Raw genomic sequence first — 23,574 nt, 5'->3', positions numbered from 1 at the left:
ATGATGGTCTCTCTTTCAGAACTCAGATCCTTGGCCTTGTGGGTAAATGCTTTGGTATCCTGAAGATGCTTCGCAAGTTTCTTCCACTGTTGTCTTTTCACCACAGAAAGATCACTGTACAGGCCCTGATAGGCTCTCGCCTTGATTATGCGAATGTGCTATCTGGGGCTGCCTAAATTTCTTCTTTCACGTCTGCAGATTGTGCAGAATTCCGCTGCTAGAGCCATTTATGGTCTGCAGCGGAGAGCGAGGGCATCTGAGCTGCTGAGAAAGCTGCATTGGCTCTCGATGTCCAAAAGGATCACCTTTAAGGCATTAACCCTTGCCTATAAGGCACTCCATCTGATAGGGCCTATATACATCAGGAAGCGTCTGGCCTTCTATGTTCCTAGCAGAACTCTGAGATCTACTTCTTTGTCCATGGCCATTGTCCCTTCCATCAAACGGGCTAGAATTGGAGGTCGCTCTTTCCGTCATCTGGCACCCCAATGTTGGAATGCTCTGCCCGTCTCCTGGAGGAAAGTCAATAACTTGCTGACTTTCAGAAAAGAGCTGAAAACATGGCTTTTCTCTCAGTAATCTTTGGCTGTTCCATCTACCCTGTTTTACCTCACGGGTTTTTGCTAAAGCGCCGGGACACTCCTCGGAGTAGCCGTGCGCTATAAAAGACTCGTTTTAACATAACATAACATATTTGAGGAGCCAGAAGACTTCCTTAACGTGATCTGTGGAGTTTCGGATTTCTCTTTTGAGGGCCTCTTTCTTTAGATCGGTTAATGGAGAAAAAAAATTGTAGAATTTCCAGGAATAAAGCGTTGGTAGTAGCCAAGAAGGCCCAAAAGGGCAAGTAGCTCCTTCTTGGAACATGAAAAGGGAGTGTCATTTATGGCCCGCACCTTTTCTTCCTGCGGTCCAATGAGGCCATTGCCCAATATATATCCTTAGCATTTATCTCTTGAGTAATCCACTCTCGATTATTGTGCATTGATATGTAGATATGCCTCGTTTAATGCTTGGAGAACGTTTTTGCAATGATCAAGATGTTGTTCCTATGTTTTGCTATATATGACTATATTTTCAATGTATGCACATCATTGATAGGAAGGAGGATAAGGGTAATCTGAGGAGGGAAAACTGTGCTGACTGCATTCACCTTTTCGGGGGATCTAACCATTTTTTTTAGCATGTTGTCATAAAAGGTTTGCTCTTTCTAGGGGTTGATCTGTAGGCGATAGGTAACTTTTACCTATTTTGACTGTGATCTTATAGGGTCCTCTCCATTCAGATTTCATTTTCTTTGTTGACTTAGGGCGTAACACCAACACCTAGTCAGTTACCTGGTACCTTTGCCACTTCTTCCCCTTGTCGTATATTATGTTTTCTTTTCGTTGACTTTTCTATAAATTACAGTGGGCCATATCCCGGAGTTGCCTATCCTGTTTTTTAATTGGGTCGCGTATTCCTTCAGTTCTTCCGCTTCATCCCTTGAGTTTTTCTCCTAGACCTCTTTAGTCATTACCAGGAGGCTCCTGGGTTACCTTCCATACTACAACTCAAAAGAGGAACACCCTAGGCTACTCTGAGTTTGACCCCTGATTACAGAAAGAACTAATGGAAGGATCTGGTCACAACTTTTATCTTCATCAGTTAACATTTTCTTTGGTGATAATTTTAACGAGCCATTATATCGTTCAACCAGACCATCCGTCTGGGGATGATAGACAGAGGTCATCAGATGGTTGAGAATCAACAATTGACAAACCCGTTTCATGAGGTTAGATACAAAAGGGAATCCCTGATCCAAAAGGATCTCCTTGGGGAACCCCACTCAGGAGAACATGTTTATCACATGTTGTGCGATGACTTTGCTGTTAGTTGTCCTGAATGGAATGGCCTCCGGATATCTGGTGGAATAATCTACCATTACTAAGACATATGGATTACCCTTAAAGGACTTAGGGAGGGGCCCTATCGAGTCCATACCTATATGCTCTAAGGAGGTCCCTATGATCGGTAGGGGCTGAAGCGCTACATGTGGAGGTGGATAAGTATATATTTCTTTTACATACTTCATATTCTTGACAATACTTTTAGATGTAAGCATAGATCCCAAGCCAAGTGGCACAATATGGTCTGAGTAGTTTTCTGGATCCCCGTGTGACCAGCTAACAAATGCGAATGTGCAAAAAAAAAAATGATTTGCTCATGGAACTCCTTACGAACCAATAATTGTGGGGGTTCACTGGGTTTGCCAACTTGATACAGCAGACCTTTTTGTAGAATGAACTGAGGGAAGGAAGCATAGAGATTCTGGGCATTACTTTGGGCCTCGTGACACACATTCTGTAGGTTGGTGTCGTTATTTTAGGAGAACTGGAAATCACGGTCTATCTCCCAGGGCTCAGGTGTGAGTAACATTTTTGGGTGAGGGCTACCTAGGAGAATCCTTAACTGGATTGCCAAGATCTAGGTTGGTCAAAAACATTTCTATAAACTCAAGGTTATCTATTCCTAAAATTATATCTTCTGGAGGATTCCATAGAACCCTTACTTCAATATTCCTGTTCCAGCCCTCTACTGTGCTTACTGTGAGCTGTGAGACAGGATGAGTCTTTACATCTTCGTGTATGTACCGAATACAAACAGCCCTCTCTGGGAGGATCTGGGAGTGATGGATGAGGTCTCCCTGCACTACAGGCTGCTTACACTTGGAGTCCAAGAAGGATATACCCCACTTTCTGCTCCCCTACAAACTTACATAAAAACATGGTCCAAATTCCTGGGTGTACAGGACTGAGTGTGGAGTATAACTGATATCGATGGGTTCATTCCCTACTTTCTTTGTGGTACGAGATTGAGCTATATGGCCCACGTTGCCACAGTCAAAACATTGGGGTCCCTTATAGGTGTGAGCTTCTAGTTTTATGGTACGTGCTTTGTAATAGTCCATAGGAGGCTTGATTGATTTTCTTTCCGATTTACCTCCTCCAGATAGAGTAGAAAATTGGGGTTGGGCTCATGCGAAAGTAGTAGCCAGTTCCATGGCTTGTTCAGCAGTTAGATGGGTATGCCCAAATATTGCTCTAAATAGATTCTCTCCATTATCTCCTCTTTACTAGATTCATTAGGGTTGAGCCATTTATCAGCAGCCATCTTGAGTTTGAAGTGCAGAGTTTCTGGGGTATCACCAGGGGATTCCCTCTCTTTACTAAATCTTACTCTATATGGTTCTGCGTACAACCCCAGATAGTGCAATATAATGTCTCTGATATCACCATACAGAGTGTTCCGGTGGGCGCTGGCTATTTGATAAACAGCCTGGGCCTCACCATTGAGAAAAGGGGCTAAAAACAAGGCCATTTATCCTTGGGCCAATCCCCATGACTGTGCTGCCTTCTCAAAATTAAGCAAGAAAGCACCCGAATCCTCTCCTACAACATACTTCTGCAGGGATGCATTCAGCCCCATAGATGTCATACCCCTTGCACCTGCTATGCTGAACATTAAATGAAACTGATCATCTGAGACTTTGTGCATTCCATCAGCTTGTGTTTAAAGAGCATCACAAAACAGTTCTTGATCCTCCTTGGCAGAGGATATTTGTTGTTCCAAGGCCCATTCTAACTGTTTTTGACATTGGGCCTGTAGGTGAATTATGGTTTCCATTTTGTATCAAATGTTTAAATTGCCCGCATTCTCCACCATATGTAATAAAGAGGGACTTCAGACACGTGCTCTGTTATGTTAGTCCTTTTTATTTTCCGTATTTTGTGTCAGATAAAATCAACAGTTATGATTTCTTCTTTATGTTCTTCCTTCTCTCTTGCAGGTGAAGTGTATGCTGGAACCACCAGTTCTTCTCACGTCCTTCGGAGGAAAGTAGAGGCCACTGGCTTGGTGTTTTACTACTTTGTTCCTATAGGGAAGGATGTGAGGGATGCCTGTAAGAAATCATTTGTTCAGCCATCACCGTCACCCAGTGCAGTAGTGAACACTCCTTGGGGCAAGGGGAAGTGGGAGCTTCCTTTTTCTAAATCAAGTCATAAAGATCATAAAGAGTACAAAGAACAAAGACATGAACCCTGTCTAGAGTTCACTCCTTTTCTCTTCTTCTGAGATAAAATTTGAATTTTCTGAACCACCTTTTCCCAATTACTGCGTTCTTTACTTCAGAGCGTCTTTTTACTTCAAGAATGTCGATTCTCCTCCCCTACCCCCCTTTTCAAGACCCAGGGTTCGTGATGACGCAGTGAGAGAATACCTTTTCCCGTGACAAAGTAGTGACTTCTACTAGGGTGTTGATATGGTCAGGGTGGGTTTATCTTATCTCCCAGGTGGGTTTTACACTCCTCCTGCCTCCTATACCTCTCCAGGATATGCGACCGTGACTGGTGAAACCACGCTCTTCCAGGAGCTCGCCTGGGCATAGCGTCTGACCGGTGGCCTCCTAGCTTCTTCGGTTCGTTCTCAATACGTCTTCTTCTGTGTGGAGCCGCGCGCTCTGGAAAGCTGCTGTGGAACCTTTTTCCCGTGGATCTCCCGGTGCTGTCTCCACAACCTGGAAGCCCTGATTTCACTGTTCTCTTCTCGTCCACTTCCTTCCTCACATTACGACTTACAACCTCTTTCCTCTCGTTTGGAGTCTGAAGTCATCCCAGCGTTCAGTAGTCTTTTCAAGGGACCATGTCCGTCTTTTTCTTTGTTGACAGTATCCACCTTCCCTTTGATTCTTCATGGTGGTGTTTCCGGATGTCCTTTGTATCCCTGTATGGCCTTGAAGAATGGGCTATGGAGTAAGAGTATGTAGCTGTAAGTCTTTTGCGATTCCGCTGGTGTTCTCAGGGGGGTCCCCACCACCCCCTCCCCTGTGACGAGTAGTAGAGCAACGATTTGTTCTCCGTTGAATAGGAATTATTTCCTCCATTTCCTGACACTGACGTGTATCCCAGTCTCTGAAAGTCAGGCAAATAGGATCTCATGTGAGATGGCGTGGAATGCTGATGAGAGGTCCAAAAGGACCAATATGGCAACGCCTCCTTGGTTTAGGGACCTTCTCAGGTTGCTTGACATCCCTAACAGAGCTGATTCAGTGCTGACGATAGGTCTGAAGCCGGACAGGGATGGATCAGAATGGAAGCAGGTACTTCTGTTATAGTAAGAGTTTGCTCAGACTTTATATGAGACAAGGCCAACTTTAACAAAAGGAAGGCCCGGGTCAATATGAGATCTGGACTTGATCTCATTCAGAATGTGGGATACTTGGGATTTTGATATCTGCTGCCAATCCATGAGTGCAGGACTGGTCAAGGCTTTAGAGGTGCCTGCACTGTGGGAGCTGGGATTAATAGAAGACAGATTCTGAAGACTGAAGTAGAAAAATTCACTTTTATTTTTGAAAAAATGAGGAGATTGACACAGAGCCTCTGAGAGGGAAGCACTTCCAGGTTACAGACAGCAGAGTTTTTCAATAGCTTCACAATGGGAAAAAAGTTCACACCTTGAATTCCTGGCTTTAGTGATGTAGGAAGAAAAATACACTACTTTAGTCTCCATTATCAGAAGTTTGTATTTAAGTAGATGTTGTCGTTGTTTTTTCATATCAGAGGCAGAACATTCCCTCTATTTTTTTCTAGCTGTTTCTACACTTTTTTTCTCGGAGTGAAGTAAATCAAGATTCAGTGGGTTTATTTCAGACCGTTTTCTTCTTGCTAGTAGGGGATATTAACTTAAGTTCAGAAGTTATCTGCTATATAAAGTTGTTCTCTGCTCCTTTTATCTTTGTAGCTTCACTGAGTTGGCATAGTTCAAGTCCTGAATAAGGTTTAGAATTGTAATCCTATGCCAAGGTTTAGTCAATATCACCTTATTGAGTGTGTGTATACAGATTTAAAATGCATTTAATAGTTATACTGATCGGTACAGCAACATGTAACAAAGTAAATCCCGTCACTCCAGAAGTTTAAATTACAAATATGTGACCTTGATAAGTTTTATACCAATATGGCAAGAGTCTATTCAATCACAGGTAAGAACCCAGAGATGTATTTAAACAAAATTTCCTTCGTTTATTACATACAAACGTTTTGCATATAGGCTAAAAGCATCACTATAACAGTTTGTAACAAGACTAGATGCACTCAGAATTAATCACAAGGTAAGTACAGATGGCAAAACATTCCTTTGATGAAGGTGACGTGCATCAGTCCAAGTGAGCAGATACGGAAACAGCAGACACGTGTTTCATTACATCCAGTGACTTCCTCAAGTCTCTATGAAAGAAATTGCGGTACTGAGAAAATCACTGATGATTATGCTTGTTGCACAAGTCGCTCATCCATCCAGGTAAGTTCTGAGAATTAAATACTGCCAGTAAGAAACACTCGGTGCAGATCTGGCACGCGGCGCACCGCAAGCTCGGTTGGGCTAACACTCTGACACTGGCAACTCCACTGTGGGCTTCTGAAAGACTGGACAGCCTAGGACATACAAAGGGGTTCCGGGGGTGGGACCTTATCGGTATCTCGCAGGTCAAGGACCTGTGGGGGCCCGAGGGGGTTAGATCCTTTGCCTACCTACAGGACACGTACGAGTTGGCGCACACTGAATATTTCAGATATCTGCAGATTAGGCACTCCCTTCAGGCCAACATACCACTAGGGACCAGGCCCCCACAGGCATCCCCACTCGAGGATAGGCTGCTCGATGGCTACATGCCGGAACATGCCATTTCACTCACATACAAGAAACTGATCAATAATCCTCCTGATCCCCTCGAGTCTCTCAAGGAGAAATGGATAGCGGATGGCCTCGAAATAGACGATGAGGAGTGGGTGGAGGCGCTGGCATCCCCGAGGGAGGTGGCGATATCGGCAAGACTTCGACTCATACAACTTAAAATACTGCATAGAGTGTATATATCATGCACGAGGCTGCAGGCGATGGAAAGGGGGGGGGGGGGAGGGGCTCTGCAAGCGGGGCTGCGGGGAGGCTGGCTCTTTCTTCCACATACTGTGGGAATGTCCGGGTGTGCGGAGGTACTGGAGGCGTGTGATGTCTTGTATGCAGGAGGTGTGGGAGGTGGACATACGCCCAGAGGCCAAGCGATGCCTTTTGAACATATGGGAACCCACGGACTTACCTGCAAGGGGGAAACTCTGGGTCACACTTGGGCAAATGGTGGCAAAGAGAAACATCGCGCGCCTGTGAGGGGAATCGGCTCCACCGAAACTGGCCGATTGGCAAAGAGACATGGACTGGTGTATGCTGCAGGAGAAGACTGTGTATACGGTGCGGGGGTGCCCTCGAAAATGGGGGGGAAGTGTGGTCAAAATGGAACACATTCAGAGGGGACATATGTGAGCCTCCGCAGGCCCGCCGTTCCGGCCTGGGAACCACGGACTGAACGAACACTGCTCTACAGTGTTAAACAAGTCATACTGGCCTTAATATGTCGACACCTGTAACCAGAGATTTACTGATTATGATGTATACGAAGTGAACAACTTGTTTTTTTGTTGCTGCAAAATAAAAAAAAGATTTTTTTTTTAAAAATACTGCCAGTAAGGATTTATATGAGGGCCGGTGATGGCTGCAAACCAAATCTGTGGGCAGCTTTTTTTAAGACTCTTATGTCCATGTTTTAAACCATTCAGACAATACAGAAGAAGACAATGTTGTGAATGTACTTGGCTGATCGTAAAGGCTATGATAGGCCTCTACAGAGATTCTATAATCTAAGTGCGACGTCCGTAGTCTTGGACATCCATATTTTCCGCGGCTTAGGTACGGCAGCATGGTACAACCAAATTAAAGAGTGAGGGCAGGGGGTAGCTGTAGAGTTGGACTGCATTCAGCGTGTGGCCCGCTAGGTAAGTAGGATCCTTGACGAGTGGCGAGAGTCCCAATGTGGACATATCTTCTCCAAGCTCAATGTAGTTCTTGTCAGTTTTATTTTCAAAATGAAAGTTAGAAATGCAGAAAGAGGAGGAAATTATAAAGCATAACATGGTGCACAAGAGTTTCATCAATCTTGCAACCAAAACCTGGTCTGGGGCATGGTGGGTGATGGACTATAGCACCAGTGAGTGTGTTGGTGGCACCTAAATTAATAGTAAATATGAAGCCCTTTGATTCAGGGGGAGTTACCTGATTGATGTTACAAGAGAGTTGCATTCTGCAGTATAGTTAATTCTATTTAAAGGTCTAGGGTTTGTGGTGATTTTATAATAGAGATGCTGCTAAGTGATCTGATTTCGCTCCTATTGCAGTAATATTTGAATTGGTGTCTGACATGCTTCTTCTTTTACCTACTTCTCATCTCTTAGCAAGGGGAGCTCTTAGGCTAATGTGTCCATATAGCAGCTGGCATTTGTTGCCAGGTGCTTCACGGCCTCAGGATCCCTCCAAGTCAAGGTCAGCTCCTGGGTGTATCCATCAATCGGACTACAGCAAAGTACCAAGACCCACATATCTGGGCGCAAAGTTCAATCTTTAGCCAAGGAGGCAGGTTCACAAGTGCCATGGGAGTCCAGCATCCCTGCACACCGCCTCCCCTCCTACACCGCTTACTCCAGTTCTACACCTTTCTTCAATAGTCAGGCCATCCCACAACGTTAGTCCATCACTTCTGGTTGCTGCTGTCCAAAAGCATGCCGCCAAGTATGGTCTTGTTATTAATTAATGGCCAAGATACAATGCAAAGATGCACTCCAGGCTGCACTCCTCCCAGACAGCATTCCTCAGTGACAACACTATATTGAGGTTTCTTCTGCTCTAGGGGTGACTTTGACTTCTGCCTAAAAATGTAAAAAGACAATGAATGACAGAGGAGGAATTAGACTGAGGCAGAAACTGGAGAAAATTATGGGTAAGGAAGACCTGAAGATGAAAAGAGCGGAGAAGTCATCAAAACATTCAACTCCAAGAAGTCAACAGCTCCAAAAGACAAGTAACTTAGCATCAGTGGTGAAATCCATGCTAAACCACTTTAGAAGATTGTTGGCTCATAATCATAATGTTGACCACCAGCTCCCTGCAGTTGTGACAACTCAGGATGCTGAAAAGGCTTCAGACTCAGTTGGATGGTTTTTACTATTTGAAGTCCTGCATTGGTTGGGACGGAACACAATTTTCCCTCCCAGGTCCATCTTCTTTCTGTTCGAGGCATTTGTGTTCTCAGCTTCAAAGCACTATTATATGTCTGGTCTGGTCTGGGCAATCTCCAAGGGAGAGTTATGAATACCTGCTGGGCCCTTATTTGGAAGGAGTTCTGCCCATGGTAACCTTCTAATCAAACAGGCTCAAAATGTGGCATTGTCGTCATGTTGTGGATGATTGAAAGGGCCCTGTACAGTCCTGTACCCTTTTATATGCTGTTAGTCTGTGCCATAAAGTCCAAAGAAATTAGCTTCAAACAGTATATGCATTAGCTTCATGGCACCAGTTACTGGCACTCGGGCTGACTGAAGCAGTTTGAGCTGACATTTCAAAGAAGGTCCATCTAGGAGCTTGAGGCTCCTGGAAGGAGGATGATGCTAGGCAATCTATATGATGATGGAGCTTTGGTGCATAAGGTCCTATTTCTTCACTGACTCGGTTTTATTATTTTTGTTTAGGTAGTTCTTTAAATGAGAAATTCTCAGGCTTCCGTAAGATACCAGTGGAAGCTATACTGATTCAATTGACCTTGACTTCTATCTATTCCAAACCTTTGATCTTGAAAATGTATTACATTTCCGCTATTAATGCCTAGTGTGCCAGGGCTAGTTTAGAGACCAAAATGTTCCCCTCAATTCTAAGCAAATATTACTGGAATTTGTAATTCCTTCACTGGGGCTACACTATTTCATCTTTACTCAAACATATGAATTCTTGCTTGCTGCTCTTAACTTGGGATTGACGGGGTGAACTTTTCACACTTCACTTGGCTTAACAAAAAATTATACAATTTATCTTTCTAAAATGACTGATAAATGCCAACCATTAATGCCTGAGGACTGGCCACTGGGTTTATTTGGATAACAGGCATCTACTAGGGGATGCTTCTTGAGCTATCCAGCAAACATAACTAAGAGTCAGCTAGCAATAGGATGACTTAGAGGTCTAGCACTGAAACACTAACTAGCTGTGTGACTTGATTTGAACCTAAGGAACTTACAGTACCCTTCTTGTTCATGCTGCTAAGCCTAACAACGTATGAGCAGACTTTATGGCTTGCCTCCTGAAGGCTTGTCATGACCTTAAAAAGGCTATGTGATTGCATGTGTTTCTTTTTTTTCTGTTTGTGGGTGTATGAGTTGAATTTGATGTCTGCTATGTTGATTTTCTATATGAAACACATAAATCTACTTTCTAACAAAAGCAATGTATTTTTTGTTCTGATTTGTACATGGCTTGCTTAAAAAAAAAAATAAAAAAAAAAAAATTCTCCTACATCAGACTCTCACAAAAGCAATGACCTCAGTCAGCTGCTGCTGGTCAAATATCCAATACATGTGAGACTGCAGAAGGATTGGAAGGGCAGGGTCCAGTCAGGACAATGGAGCTCCAGAGTTTCTTAGCCTGATCATGGGGTGAGAAGGATCTCTTTCTACTTTGCAAGTGACAGACAGGATCAGTGTATATGGCAGGGTTTTCTTCAATTGAGGTGTCCACTGCTGCCATCTTAGGACTCATACACCACGTTTCTCACAACATGGGTAAATAAATATTGTATTGTCATTTTAGTCGCACTGAGCAGAGCCTATTGGGATGAAGTGGGGAACGTCCCATATTGTTTATACCAGAGTAATTTACCTCAAGTAAGAGGCCACAGCACTAAAGTAGACCAGGAGAAGAGAAAAAAATGGTTTAGGGTTTAAATTTCAAACCCTTCCAAATTCACAGACTGTGTACTATTCTGACATTTAGGGGTTGGGGCCGAAAATAATGTGTGCAACCGCAGTTTTTTTTTCTTTTGAACATCGACCATAGATAGAGCTTAAGACTACTTGTAAGCCCAAAATGCACATCTATGTCACCACCATCTTCAGAATATAATTCCTGTATTCTGAATCATCATTAAAATATGTTTTACATATTTTTTTTACTAACTGTACTCCTTCACCAGGGGGGTAAAAGGGTCGCATGTGAATCTGTAATAAAGTTCAAGCCACAAAAGTACTGTTATACATAACTAGTTTCTTTTGCAGCGTGAGCCTATTCTGGATTTACATGCTATGCACTGATTATGTAACTGGGTACCCCTTTTAGGCTGGAAGATACTGTAGCCACCAAGATAAATTCCACCCCCATGTAAATTCTTAACACAGTCTTGAAACAACTAAGAAAACCTGGGTCAGAATTGCAGTACAACAGAAGAATGGTCACAGTAGCAACAATTTAAAAAAACTAAAATTAAGCAGCATTCACAATAAAGATTTAAGTTAGACTGCAAAGTATGCAATTTATTTAGAATAGCGGCCAGGCGAGCCCGGATTGGTCTTGGTCTGATAAATGCATGCATCCCGGGAGGTCAGCGCAAGTGGCAAGCATGTAATTATGCAAATACTTATCATACAACAGCCATACTTTCACTTCCATAAGACTAGCAATGAGATCTAACCCAAAATTCCTCTTCAAAGTGGTATCAAATTTCCATGGAATCCAACCTAGTTAATATCCTTTCATCATTTAAATAACCCCCGACCCCAGCAGAAAGTCTACTACACACGAGACATCAGGAGGGCTTCCTTATACTATATTAAGGCAACAAAAGACATAAGTAACACAAAGTCGTTTTTAGTGTCTCATGCAGCACAATACATGGGTTATTGTACAAACAATTCCAAGATTCTATTACATGGCCATAAAATTCACAGACTTCACACCTAGAGCACACTCCACAAATGTGCAAACCTAGGCTATGTGTGCTACGTCCCCATAAAGGACATGTGCATGGCGACCACTCTCTTATTTACACATACCTTTAACAAACATACCACATATATTTACAGGCAAAGAATGAGGATCAAGTGGTTTAGTTGGTACTAAGGCATATATTAAGAAATTTCTATTTGCCATACACTTTTTATTTTTTTAAAGTGTTTGTTTTTGTTATATCTTTCATGACAACAACACGAGAAACATACATTATTATGACACATTATTATGACCGCTACAAGCGCCTGATTCTACACTGGTAAAGACATGTCCCGGTGGACTTCCTTCAACTCCAGGGTTCATCACACACTTTTGACTAAGGCATGGTGTGTTGAGGGACCATCAAGAGGGGTAGGTTACTATTTCCACCTGTGACAAATTTCAATGCAATCTCAGATATCACGGTTTGTTGTCCGTAGTAATAAGCTCAGATGTGGTGGTGAATCCTTCCTGTCGGGTCTGAGGGTTTTGTGTTGGTTGTTCAGGCTTTGAAGTGGTAGGTCTAAAGATATCCCTCTCTGTCTGTGAATCTGGGTTGCTTGTTTTATGCTTTAGTGGGTATTACATATAAAGAACAAAACAAGTGCCAATACTGTATGTGTTTTCAACTCGAGTTTTACGTAGTGGACTGAATTAAACAAGAACACTAGCCACAACTTTGTCGTTGAATTTAATCAAAAACGTGTTTGTTATTTTATAAACACTGCATTTTTTTGTTTTTTGTTAAAGTTAAATAAAGTACGCTCATTACAATACATCACAACATAAATGACAATACTAACAATACGAACACATTTGTTACAATTTAGACACCTGTGCACAAAAAAGAAGAAATTTGTTCTACTTAACATACAAACAAACAACACATTCAAATCACGTTATATACAATTTATATACAGGCCATCAATATATCGCAATTGGCATAGTCATGAGTTAATTCACTGTTTACTTTAAACAAAGATTGGCCTGAAGCGGAGAGTGGTCTACGCGTTTCGAATCCCACTGAGTGCTGGGATTCTCATCAGGACCAACATGTGGGTATTACAACACAGTAATAATGGGATAAATTTATTTATTTCTGTAAAAGAGTGCAATCTCTAATTTGAGAATGTGTTTTACTAGCCCTATTTCTTGTTGGACTTTTTTTCTTGCAGGGAGATATACTGGTCTCTTTGAATATAAACTTCCTCTGGTCTCAATCTTCTTTTGAGGATGACCTAGATGGTTTAGGCCCCTTCTTCCCAACAGACTAAGCCACAGAGTGCAGGTATTCGTTGCTTACCTTCAGCATAATATATGTACAGCTGACACATATCTATTGCAGGTCTGTACAAGATGACAGACATCTGGACGATTTTCTGGATTGCATGTCTAAAATGCACTATCATTAATGTTTTTTGCACAAGATGGATTTTAGGTTTCCATGTTCAGTTCTGATCCTGGTAAGGTAGTCTAAAACAATCTTGCCTATTCAGTTAAGGCTTTAGTAGTGTAGTTCTCACTGTGGCTGACCAGGTGGCAAGACTCTTATAAAAACATGCTATGGCGCAAACGTAAGTCCACTGTCAGTCTTCGGAGTGTACAATAAGAGCCCCCCTGATGCATTGTAATATTGGATATCATTGTCTTGAGGATCAAATGGCATTATTTCAATGGTTTTCCTTTCACAACATAAAAAAATACCTTGAAGTCAAACTGGTCTTGCTTTAAAACTCTTACTACATTCCATTTGTTTTCTCCAGGAGTTTGAAAAGGCTCTCTAAGAAAGAAAAAAATCTAGTCCCTTCTCTCCAATACGTCCTATCGGCTTGGAAAGTCAGTGCTAAGATGTTGGTTAAAGAGCACAATGGTATTTTTTTCTTGTTCTAACTCTTAGATGTTGTTGGACGTGCAAGCTGTACACTTCTACATTCCAAGGCTAAAAGCTCAATGGCTTATTTTACCAGTGGTCAATAATAACAACACAAACTTCCTGGCTTCAGTTTATATAAATCGATAAGGGTGTTTTTTTCTACAGCTGTAACAGGCAAGAGCAGATCTCTGTAGGTGCCAAAGCATTAAGGTTTCTCCTTTCCGAAAAGAGAGCCAATCAAAGTGTGTCTGTAGCTCATTCTCCATAGACTAAAACTGGTTCTGTATAACATTGCCCATTTCAGATTTTCACCTGGTGGTCCAAGTCTGATGAGTATCTCTGACGCCAATTTCTAAAAAGTCAAACTTAGCTGCATGAAGCACAGCTTTAAAGACACAAAATAGTCACAATACATATAAGGGCATTTCTCATTTTAAAGAAAAAATATGGATGAAAGTATAATTGCCCATGCAGACCGGTGACATCATAGAGACAGCAAATGTCAGCAGAAAAGCATTAAGAGCCAAATGCAGTATGTCCATTAAACTGCCTACTACTGACATTAAGAATCAACATGATCTTCAGCAAAACCTCATACATTCTCATTACAATTACTCTGTTTGGAAGCTGTCCCACTGCCTTTCTCAATCTTCCCATAGTAGCACAATTTCTAATGAAATATCATTCCCGGAGTCAAGGCAAATAGGCTTTATTGGTGGCTTCTACAGAAAAGCTCTTGGCCATTGATCTGTGTTTTATTTGATCAATGTTTTAATCAACTCTCCTACTCTGTCTCTTTTTCTTGATAATACTCAGCAACTCACCTTGTAGCTTTTACGTCGCAGCAGCACTTTTGCTCTCACCAGACTTATTTGCAATTCCGTGCACCTAATATTAATTACTAGTGCAAGATCACTCTTGTGGCTTTATTCCACTCCTTCTTGGGTATAAAACATATGAGATATTTATTTACAAACTGATTTATCTAGCACTGTAGCTGGTCTGTTATGTCACAAACTCAAACTACAGAGCGCTAGATTAATGGAGCATCCAGTGGTTCATCTTTTTATCCTTTCAGCATTTATCATTCATATCCATTACCCAGTTTAACAACATCTTCATTGTGTTCTTTTGAACTTAATGCCTAACGTTTAAGAATTCTCCATCATCACTTTACCTCAATCACTTTCACTCTTTGGCTTGATCAAATCTATCATTAGGTGTGTCTGATCTTAATCTCTAATCATGAAATCATAATGCAGTGTATTTTCATTCAGCTAGCATTACTGTGGTTCATATTATGTTTTGATTACACTACTTCTACAAGAAGGCCAGTGAACATCAGGCTGGATCAATGGCCCCAACGAAGCTACTGACCCAATGAGAGGCTTTAAAATTGGTTACAGTCCGTGGTGTCATCTCTTCAGCACAGACAAGAACACTTCTCTGTTCAACTTCCATTCACTCAAATCGGTTAAAAACCTTGAGCTCCAATCTGTTCCAACACATTAAAAACTTTCCACACAATTGGAGCCTCAGGTCTGGACATTAAATTAAACAAAAGGAATTTGGGCGGGTTGCATGATAATTTCAAGCACTTACCAATAAATCTGTACGGTGAACTCAGGAAATTAATGTAAAAATGTTGAGTAACTGCTTACTTTTGGTTTAAGAGTTTTAGGATATGTAGTGAAAAAGTCAAGAAATTGAAACAAATACGCTAAGGGAAACATACTTTTTAACACAGTTTTTGCAGTACAGATATTTTAACAATGAGCAGTATGAACACATATTAAAAATGTCAGCTTTAGTTCTCATGGCCTTGACTTTAAATAGGTACAAAAACAGCTTATATTCCTGGGTCATGCAACATATTGCATTAAGACCAACACATTATCTCAATTTTTAAAGTCCTGTAAATAAATACTTATAAGGCATATAAACTTACATCATCTCCTTATTCCTGCGAGGGCCTTCAAAGGGTCTGAAAGGAAGGCTGCCAGTGGCAGCATGGTAAAATGTCACCCCAATGCTCCAAAGATCCACAGTTGCTCCATACTTTTTTTGATGGTCTTTTCGTAGTACAGCTCGCTCATACATATCTGGATGCTTTGAAGGAAAATAAAGATGAGAAAATGAAAACAAACAGGATTACTACATGCTGCTTTATGCACATGATCAAATACCAGTCATCCATTCACATAAAGCAACGAGTCCATTTGTGAATAGATATAAGGGTTACTCTGCAGAACTGCAGTCAATATGTTGATCAGCAAAGAGAGGGGCATATCTGCTAGAAGGGAGAAAGCACTTCTGCATGTATGTACAATTACTAAGAAAAGAAGATCAAGTTAATTACCTTTGGTAACACTCTGCTCTTTCTGGTGGGTACTCTAACGGCAGACTCTTTACAGTGTGAATACCCCCCCAGCGCCAGACTGGATCTGGAGGTTTTTCTCAATAATTCCATATTGCACCAACAGGTGGCATATTAAAGTCTAGGCGTAGAGTCCATCCCACCCGAAGGAGATGCTGGAGCCACATATAGTTGCCACGCCTGCGCATAGATGCCAATTTACTTCAGATTGATGTCTGCGCCATCAGACACGGAGCTATCAAAGGAGCAGGCTTTGAAAGTGTGTAGATCACTACATTGAGACCATTTTAAGATGGAGAACAGAGTGCATTCCACAGAACAGGGAGGTGGGAGGGGTGGTGATTAATCTGCACCTCGACAGAGTATCCACAAGAAAGAGTGTTACCGAAGGTAAGTAACATCTTCTTCTGAAAGTTACTTCTAACCAAAGAGTCCTCACTTTGTGGATAAATACCAAAGCAGTGTCCCTTCCTCCGTGGTGGGAGTGTGAAATGACTAAAAAGTCTTGCAGGACCGAACAGGCAAAATGTCCCTCCCACAGGACTTTACCATCCAGGCAGGAGTGCTTTGTGAAAGTGTCAACTGCCGCCCACGTGGCAGCCTGACAGATGTCCAAAACAGGCACTTTGTGTGCCAGCACAGTGGTGGCTGACTTGGTTCTGGTGGATGAATCTCTGTGCCCTCGGTGGTGGGTGGGAGACGGCGTTATTTTTAGATAATGCATAACAGATATTTATACAGAATACCATCCATTGTGAGTTAGTCCTCTTCAGCACTGCTTTTCCCTTTGTGGCTACTGCAACCCCAACAAAGAGCTCATCAGCCATCCAATATTTTTTGGGCAATTGATATAGAAGCTCAAAGCTCTCCTGTGGTGCGGGCGATGGTGTCGCTCTTCCTCCTTGGATGGATGAGGTGGAGTGAAGAGTGTCAGAAGGTTGATGGACTGCCCGATATGAAAGGGCATCACAACTTTTGGCAGGAACACCGTACCTTGGTCCTGAGCACTGGCGTTATGTTTGGTGGACAGATAGTGCAGTTAACCGTTGCCACTCAATCTCCAAGATTGGAAGTGCAAGTAACACAGGACTGGGTGTATTGCTTCTGCAGCTGAATCCAACCGAATCAGCAGCTGGATTGATGCTCATAACCAGAAATTATGTATACCTTACTATTGTGGCCCAGTTCAGAGCCACTAGAAATACTTGGGATCGGTCATTCCTGATCTTCAGAACTTTGGACAGGAGCGGTAGAGGCATAAAAGTGTACATGAGGCCGGAGCTCCATTTGAGGCGAAAGATATCTCCAAGACAGAACTGTGGCAGAAACTCCAAAAGGCAAAAGCTTGGACGCTGTGCATTCTTAGCAGTGACAAATAAGATCGAGCCAGGGTCCTCCTCTTTGCTGGAAGACACCCGGTTGCATTTATGAATGTAGGCTCCACTCAAGATCTCCTAGGGAACGCCGACTGAGCTTGTTCTCCCTGCTGTTTAAAAATCTTGCCAGGTGGTTTACGATCAAGGAGATATCCTGATGAATCAGCAAGTACCAGAGGGGCAGAGCTTCCCGGCACAGGACCAAGCACTCCACTCGGCCCTGCTTGTTGCATTACCACATGGTGGGGGTATTGTCCGTGAGGCTCTCTAGCCATATCCCCCTCATGTCCATGAACAGGGAAAGACTTCAATTACAAGTGAATCATCGCAACTCCAAGACGGTGAGGAGGCTGATCTCTCCAAGAGACCAGAGTCCTCTTATCTCCATCTCTCTTAAATGACCTCTCCAACACATCAATGGTGAACCTATCACATTAATTATCTCTGGGTCGGATAGGGAGAGGGGCCTACCACTGGTCTAATTGACGCTCAGTAGTCACCACTGCAGATCATTTGTAGGTTCCTCCGACACCTGGATGGAATCTGTAAGGTTCCCTTGGTTCTGAGCCCACTGAGACTTCAGATCCCACTGCAGAGCCCGCATGTGCCATCTGGCATGATCCACTTACAGGATGCAGGAGGCCAAGAAGTCTCAGGGGCAGCCTTGAGACCCATGTCAAAGGTTGAAACATTGGGATCATAGACCAAATGTCCGGGACTCACTGAGGTGTAGGGAAGGCTTGGAACTACACCTTATCCAGAATGACTCCGATAAAGTGAAGCCTCTGCGAAGGAGTTAGATATGACTTTAGCACCTGATGGAAATGCTAAAGAGCTTAGCAGGTTGCCCGCCATCTGGAGATGGTCCATGGCTGGTTGAGGTATGGGAAGGCTGGTATTCCAAACCTTTGATGATGCACAGCGACCACCACCGTCACTTTTGTTAACCCCCGAGGGACACTGGTGAAGCCAATCAGGAGCATGGAGAACTTAAAATGCTTGTGGCTTACCTGAAAACGCAGGTATCGTCTGTGCGACTGCATGATAGAGATGTGGAAAAAGTAGTACTGCAGAACCAATGACACCCTCCAGTTGTCTGGATCCATGGCAGAAAGAACTTGGGCCAGGATCACCATTCTGAACTTGTCCTTCTTGAGGAAAAAGTTCAGAGGCCGAAGGTCTAACATAGTACGAAGTCCTCTGTCCTTTTTTGGCACCAGGAAATAACAGCAACAGCAACCAATCTCTATTTCTGATGCAGGTACCCTCTTGATTACTTCTGTGTCCAAGAAGGACAGTACATCCCTCTGTAAGATGGAAAAGTGGTCCTCTAGAAGTCAAAGTAATGCAGGTGGCATGTTTGGAGGAGTGGACAGGAAAAGTACGGTGTAACCATCCTGGACTATTTGAAGCGCCCATATGTCTGATGTGATATTTGGCCACCCGGGGCGGAAGTAACTTATCCTACTTCTAGCTGGATGATAATGTGCCACTGAGGGCAAATTAAAGTAGTTTTGAAGAGGCAGCAGGCAGGAAGGGGTATGGGTAATGCAATGCTCCCACAGGCCTGAATGTTGTCAGTCAGATCCCTAACCTCTACCTCAAATAGAAAGGGAGCTGTGCTGTTGCAGAGGTGGGCCTTGTTGCTGCTTCTCCTAGATGCTCCTTCTGGAGACTCAAGATCTGCAGTATTTTTGAAGTTACTGGTGCATGGGTGCACTCAGCATATTCCATAACATGCGCGAGTAACGTCCTAAAAGGCAATCAGGGTTTACTGATCTAAAGGCTAAATTGGCAGAAAAGACCATACTTTTCCCAAAGGACTTTATGAATTTGTATTCTATGTCTGGATGTGCAGTGGGGCAGGAATTGGGGTTCAACCTGCTTGTGGAGGCTTGCACCACAAAATCTGATGGGGTGGGAGTGAGGGTGCTGAAGGAGGAAGGACAAGTTCCCCAGAGCAGGTCTGTGTGTCCTAGCAATGGGCCAGGTGGGGAATTAAGGGAGGAGTCAGGTGATGTATGTAGGTGATGTATGTAGTCTAATGGCATCTTGCAGGTCTAGAAAGCTGGCAATCATCAAACCATCGCTGTGTGGATCTGGATCTGAAAAAGCGTAGGGGCAGTGGCAGGAAGTATTCACAAGGTGACAAATCTGTGGTTAGAAGTATTCTTCAGAAGAGTGTATTTTAGTTTACTGAGAGATGACAGACAGAAGACGCAAATGTATTATTGGATTTCAATACCTACAGAGTTCCACATTACTCGTGCAATCTGTGGCACCACCATAATAAAATAATTAAACATAATACAGCCTTGAAGAGACAGAGCTTGTTCCAGGAGAGTTTTTCATTAGCCAGGAAAAAACAGAAGACCCAAAATGGTAACCAACAGATATACTTGAAAGAGATAGGGGATTTAGTCTCTTCACCCCATCAACATGCCTATCGGTCTTTCATTTCACCCAGATAGATATCAGTCAATGCTAAGTGAAAAATTGGACAAGGTGTTTATGCCCTGCTGCTCATTGGTGTCCAGAGGTTCCATGCCAAGAGTGACGAGGATATCTGGCACGACAGGAGGCTGTTTCAACTCAACACAAAAGAAAAAAGGATTGTGGAACGAGCAACCCAAAGTCACTGGATACTGCGAGCAAGGAGTAGACTTGGGCCCACTCTCTTCATGGCTGCATTAGTTTTCATGACTGCCATATAACGCTGGGACAACTCATGAACTGGAGAGATTTTCTGTATGGAGTAGGACATTGATCAAGTGGATCTCAGCTAGGATAATCATTCCTCATATCCTTGGGTTAGGGCATCCTGTGGTTTACAAGGCTTCACATTTCCTTTTTAGAGATTCTGGATCAATGTTATAGATCCCATGGGCCACCGAAATAAAGGGAGTTCCCTGTGCATAAGTGGACCAAGCAGCACTAAATGTGTCGCAGAAAGCAGACATGAGATATGATTGACCCGCAAGGAGAAGCCGAATTAACACAATGGCAGCCAGAGAATTAAGAGGAACCAGCAATCCTACCCAATAGCACGCTGTTTACTTCTAAGAACAAATCATCCATAGAGGGGTGGACATGGCTGTAAAATAGGGTGTTTTGCACCCAAGTGAGACTGCTGGAGTCCAATCTATACAGACGAAATATGTGTTAAGGGATACGCAGCTTGGTTCCAGTGACAGGGAGCATGGAACCCACATTTGGGCATACCTAAGCCAGTGGTTAGACGTATTGTTAGCAGCCTCCCATCATCATATGTTTGTTTCGCGTACTGTTCTAAGTGGCATGGGTATGCCCAGAAGTGGGTATTATGCTCGCTGTGTCACTGGAACCAAGCTCTACAGGCCGATAAGCCCATAACTAGGGTGAAACCGGTCCTGGGTTGCTTGTGTTCCAGTTCAGGGAGGACCTGGCCTGGGAGTTTGAGCAGGACTGTTCCAATGATAAGCAGAGACAAGACTGATTTGCATATGGCTGGGTACAAAGTGAGGTGGCCTGGTGAGCAAAAGAATGATTGTTTGGAGTGCTGCCTGATCTATTGCCAATGATTAGACTTAATGAAAGCAGCCTCCCAACACCATTTGTTTGTTTCATAATCCAAATAGAATTGCCAACGGTGAGCCACTGTAGTAACAAAACTTAAATGCTCTCTCAGAGAAAGGACAAGCCCTATTGCGCCGCCAACGATGAGAAGCTTCTCAATCTTCTTCAGAAATGCTGGGGACACAGACTGCAGGAGACATGAGCTTGTTTGTAGCAACTAAGAAAGCTGCATGGCAAGGCGGTTTCTGTTCACAACAAATCTGGCATTCACTGTTGATCCGAGTCCATGGATGGTAGAGAAGGAATAGCTTGTTTCAGCCCTCCTCTCACTGCAGTGGAATGTGTTAATGGCAAGGAGTGGTATATGTGACCTGGGCTCCTTCCTTTCATTCAGACTACTTAACCTCTATGGCGGTCTTTAAGGGATAGGTTTAGCTTTTCTCCTGTTGTGTCTCATCAAGGACTGTGAGGCTGAGGAAGAGGGGGTGCTAGCTGGAGTTTTCAGCCTACTGAACAAGGGCAGGGAGTTTTATATTTTTACAGAACTACACATCTTGCCCACAATTGTTTTTCACTGTTTGAGCATCGCATCTATGGGGGTTAAAACTGGCTCTCACTAACAAAGAAAAGGTACACATTCTGGGATACCAGTTTTGAGTAGGAAAATCTCGACAATGCTTCCCGGTAGATGGAGAAACCAGTGCTCATGAAGCAGGTAGTGTTGTATACACGGTTCCTGCACTGGAAATGAACAGATTGGGATCAGCGCCTCCTTTCTGAGGTTAAAAATGCATTTACCCACTCTCATGAACAGGTTTAAGAAATAAGGAAGCATAGCAGTCAACGTCACAAAGTCAACATGATCACACTGATGGTAGCCTGTCGGAGCATTCGAACAATGGCAATGGTAAAACAAATCATTCAACCCACCCTTCCAAATGGGAGAATAAAGTCTTTCCCTTCAGGAAGGCTGCCATCAAAACCACAGATGGAGCTAAGTGGTTTCCTGTGACAATATAACCTGTATCAGGAGTCTGATACCGATTTAAGGCACACAAATAGTTGGTTCAGAACAGACTATCCTGAAGATTTCCTATGCAGCAAAAGAGTTTGGGGTTTCAAAGAAAGCAACAATTTCAGTGGGCGAACTTAAGAGGCTACTTGGAGTAAATGCAGGGAAGACATTGTTGCAAAAGATAGTGTATGAAGTGCTTCCATTAGGATTGATACATTCCTCTTACTATGGATAAAGACCTTGTCTGTGTATGAATCCGCCAGACTTTGCTTCTTGCACAGACCAATTATTAGAGAAACTCAAGTTCAAAGTTCACGAAAACACAGAACTGTAGCAATGTGGAAGGTGAAAGATTCAAAATCTCATTATCCAACTCATCAGCTCTCAGTAGAAAGCAATCAAGGGAAAGGATTCAGATAGAGAGGGGGAGACAAGCCTCAATGATATGGCCATAGGTAGGTGTAAGGAAGTGCCTCTTTTGACATGGCTAGCCCCCACCTTTTGCCTGGTTTTGATGTGGTTTCGATTGTAGTGCAAAGGGTCCCTGCCAACATGTCCCCTGTGCTTCTTCTCTAAAACATACCGACAATTGGTATTTCTGCCCCCCTGTAAGTCCCTAGTAGCAGGTACCCCGAGTACCTAGAGCCTGGGAGCTGAAGAGGGTCCCCTGGGACTTCCCTCACTAGGACCATCCCATAGCCCTTGCAGCTCGCATGCCCTTCTGAGGTGAAAAACGACAAAGTCGCCATGACACCGTGCCTCAGTGCCATGCCTGCCATGCCAGCCAGCCAGCACAGCCTTCAGGTATGGGTAAACCACCCCTCTAGCAGGCCTTACAGCCCTAAGGCAGGGTGCACTATGCCACAGGTGAGGGCATGAGTAGATATGCCCCTACAATACTTAAGTCAATTCTTAAATATTGTAAGTGCCAGGAAAGCCATGAGGAGTACATGAGGTGGAAACAGCACAACAGTGTCATGATGTTCCACAGCACCATGAAACAGGAGAATTTGGTACCAAACAACTCCTTGTAATAAATCCACACTGATGCCACTGTGAGATTTATTAAACCATGTACTCAGATGGCACCTAAGAGGTGCCCCCTGAAAACCTACCGACCATGGTGTGTGCAATGACTGGCTTTAGGCAGCCTGCCACACACACACATGTTTCTGGACCCCTTGGTGGAGAGCCTCTGCTCTCTAGGACCAGAAACAATGCACATCCTGTGCAGATTTGTCACACCTCCTCCCCAAGAATGGGCCAGTGCTCGAAGGGTAAACTTCAAAGGACTGCTGCCTTTGTAATGCGACCGCCAGCCTCTAGTGCTAGCAGCAGATGGCACACCCCGGTTTACACCCCCACTTTGGGCGGGAAAACAGTCAGGAAAACCTAGGATAAGAGGTGTGCCCACCTCTGCCAACTCCAACTCTCAGGTGGGGGAGGCGAGGTGAAGCACCTCTTTCAGTCCCTGCCATCT

At 43.4% G+C, this 23,574-nt stretch overlaps 1 protein-coding gene across 3 annotated transcripts in view; it reads right to left on the bottom strand.

Moving 5' to 3' along the window:
* TBK1 (TANK binding kinase 1) overlaps positions 1–23,574 on the bottom strand; it is a 517,762-nt gene that overhangs the window by 328,402 nt on the left and 165,786 nt on the right. For all 3 annotated transcript variants that reach the window (XM_085653411.1, XM_085653412.1, XM_085653410.1), the window contains exon 6: positions 15,720–15,880. In XM_085653411.1, coding sequence (XP_085509537.1) covers positions 15,720–15,880 — 161 coding nt within the window. The remainder of the gene's footprint in view (positions 1–15,719; positions 15,881–23,574) is intronic.

Source organism: Triturus cristatus, chromosome 4_1 (assembly GCF_964204655.1).
Source record: "Triturus cristatus chromosome 4_1, aTriCri1.1, whole genome shotgun sequence".
Taxonomy (NCBI): Eukaryota; Metazoa; Chordata; class Amphibia; order Caudata; family Salamandridae; genus Triturus; species Triturus cristatus.
The sequence above is the reverse complement of the archived record's forward strand: the minus strand, read 5'-3'. Positions and strand labels throughout refer to the sequence as shown.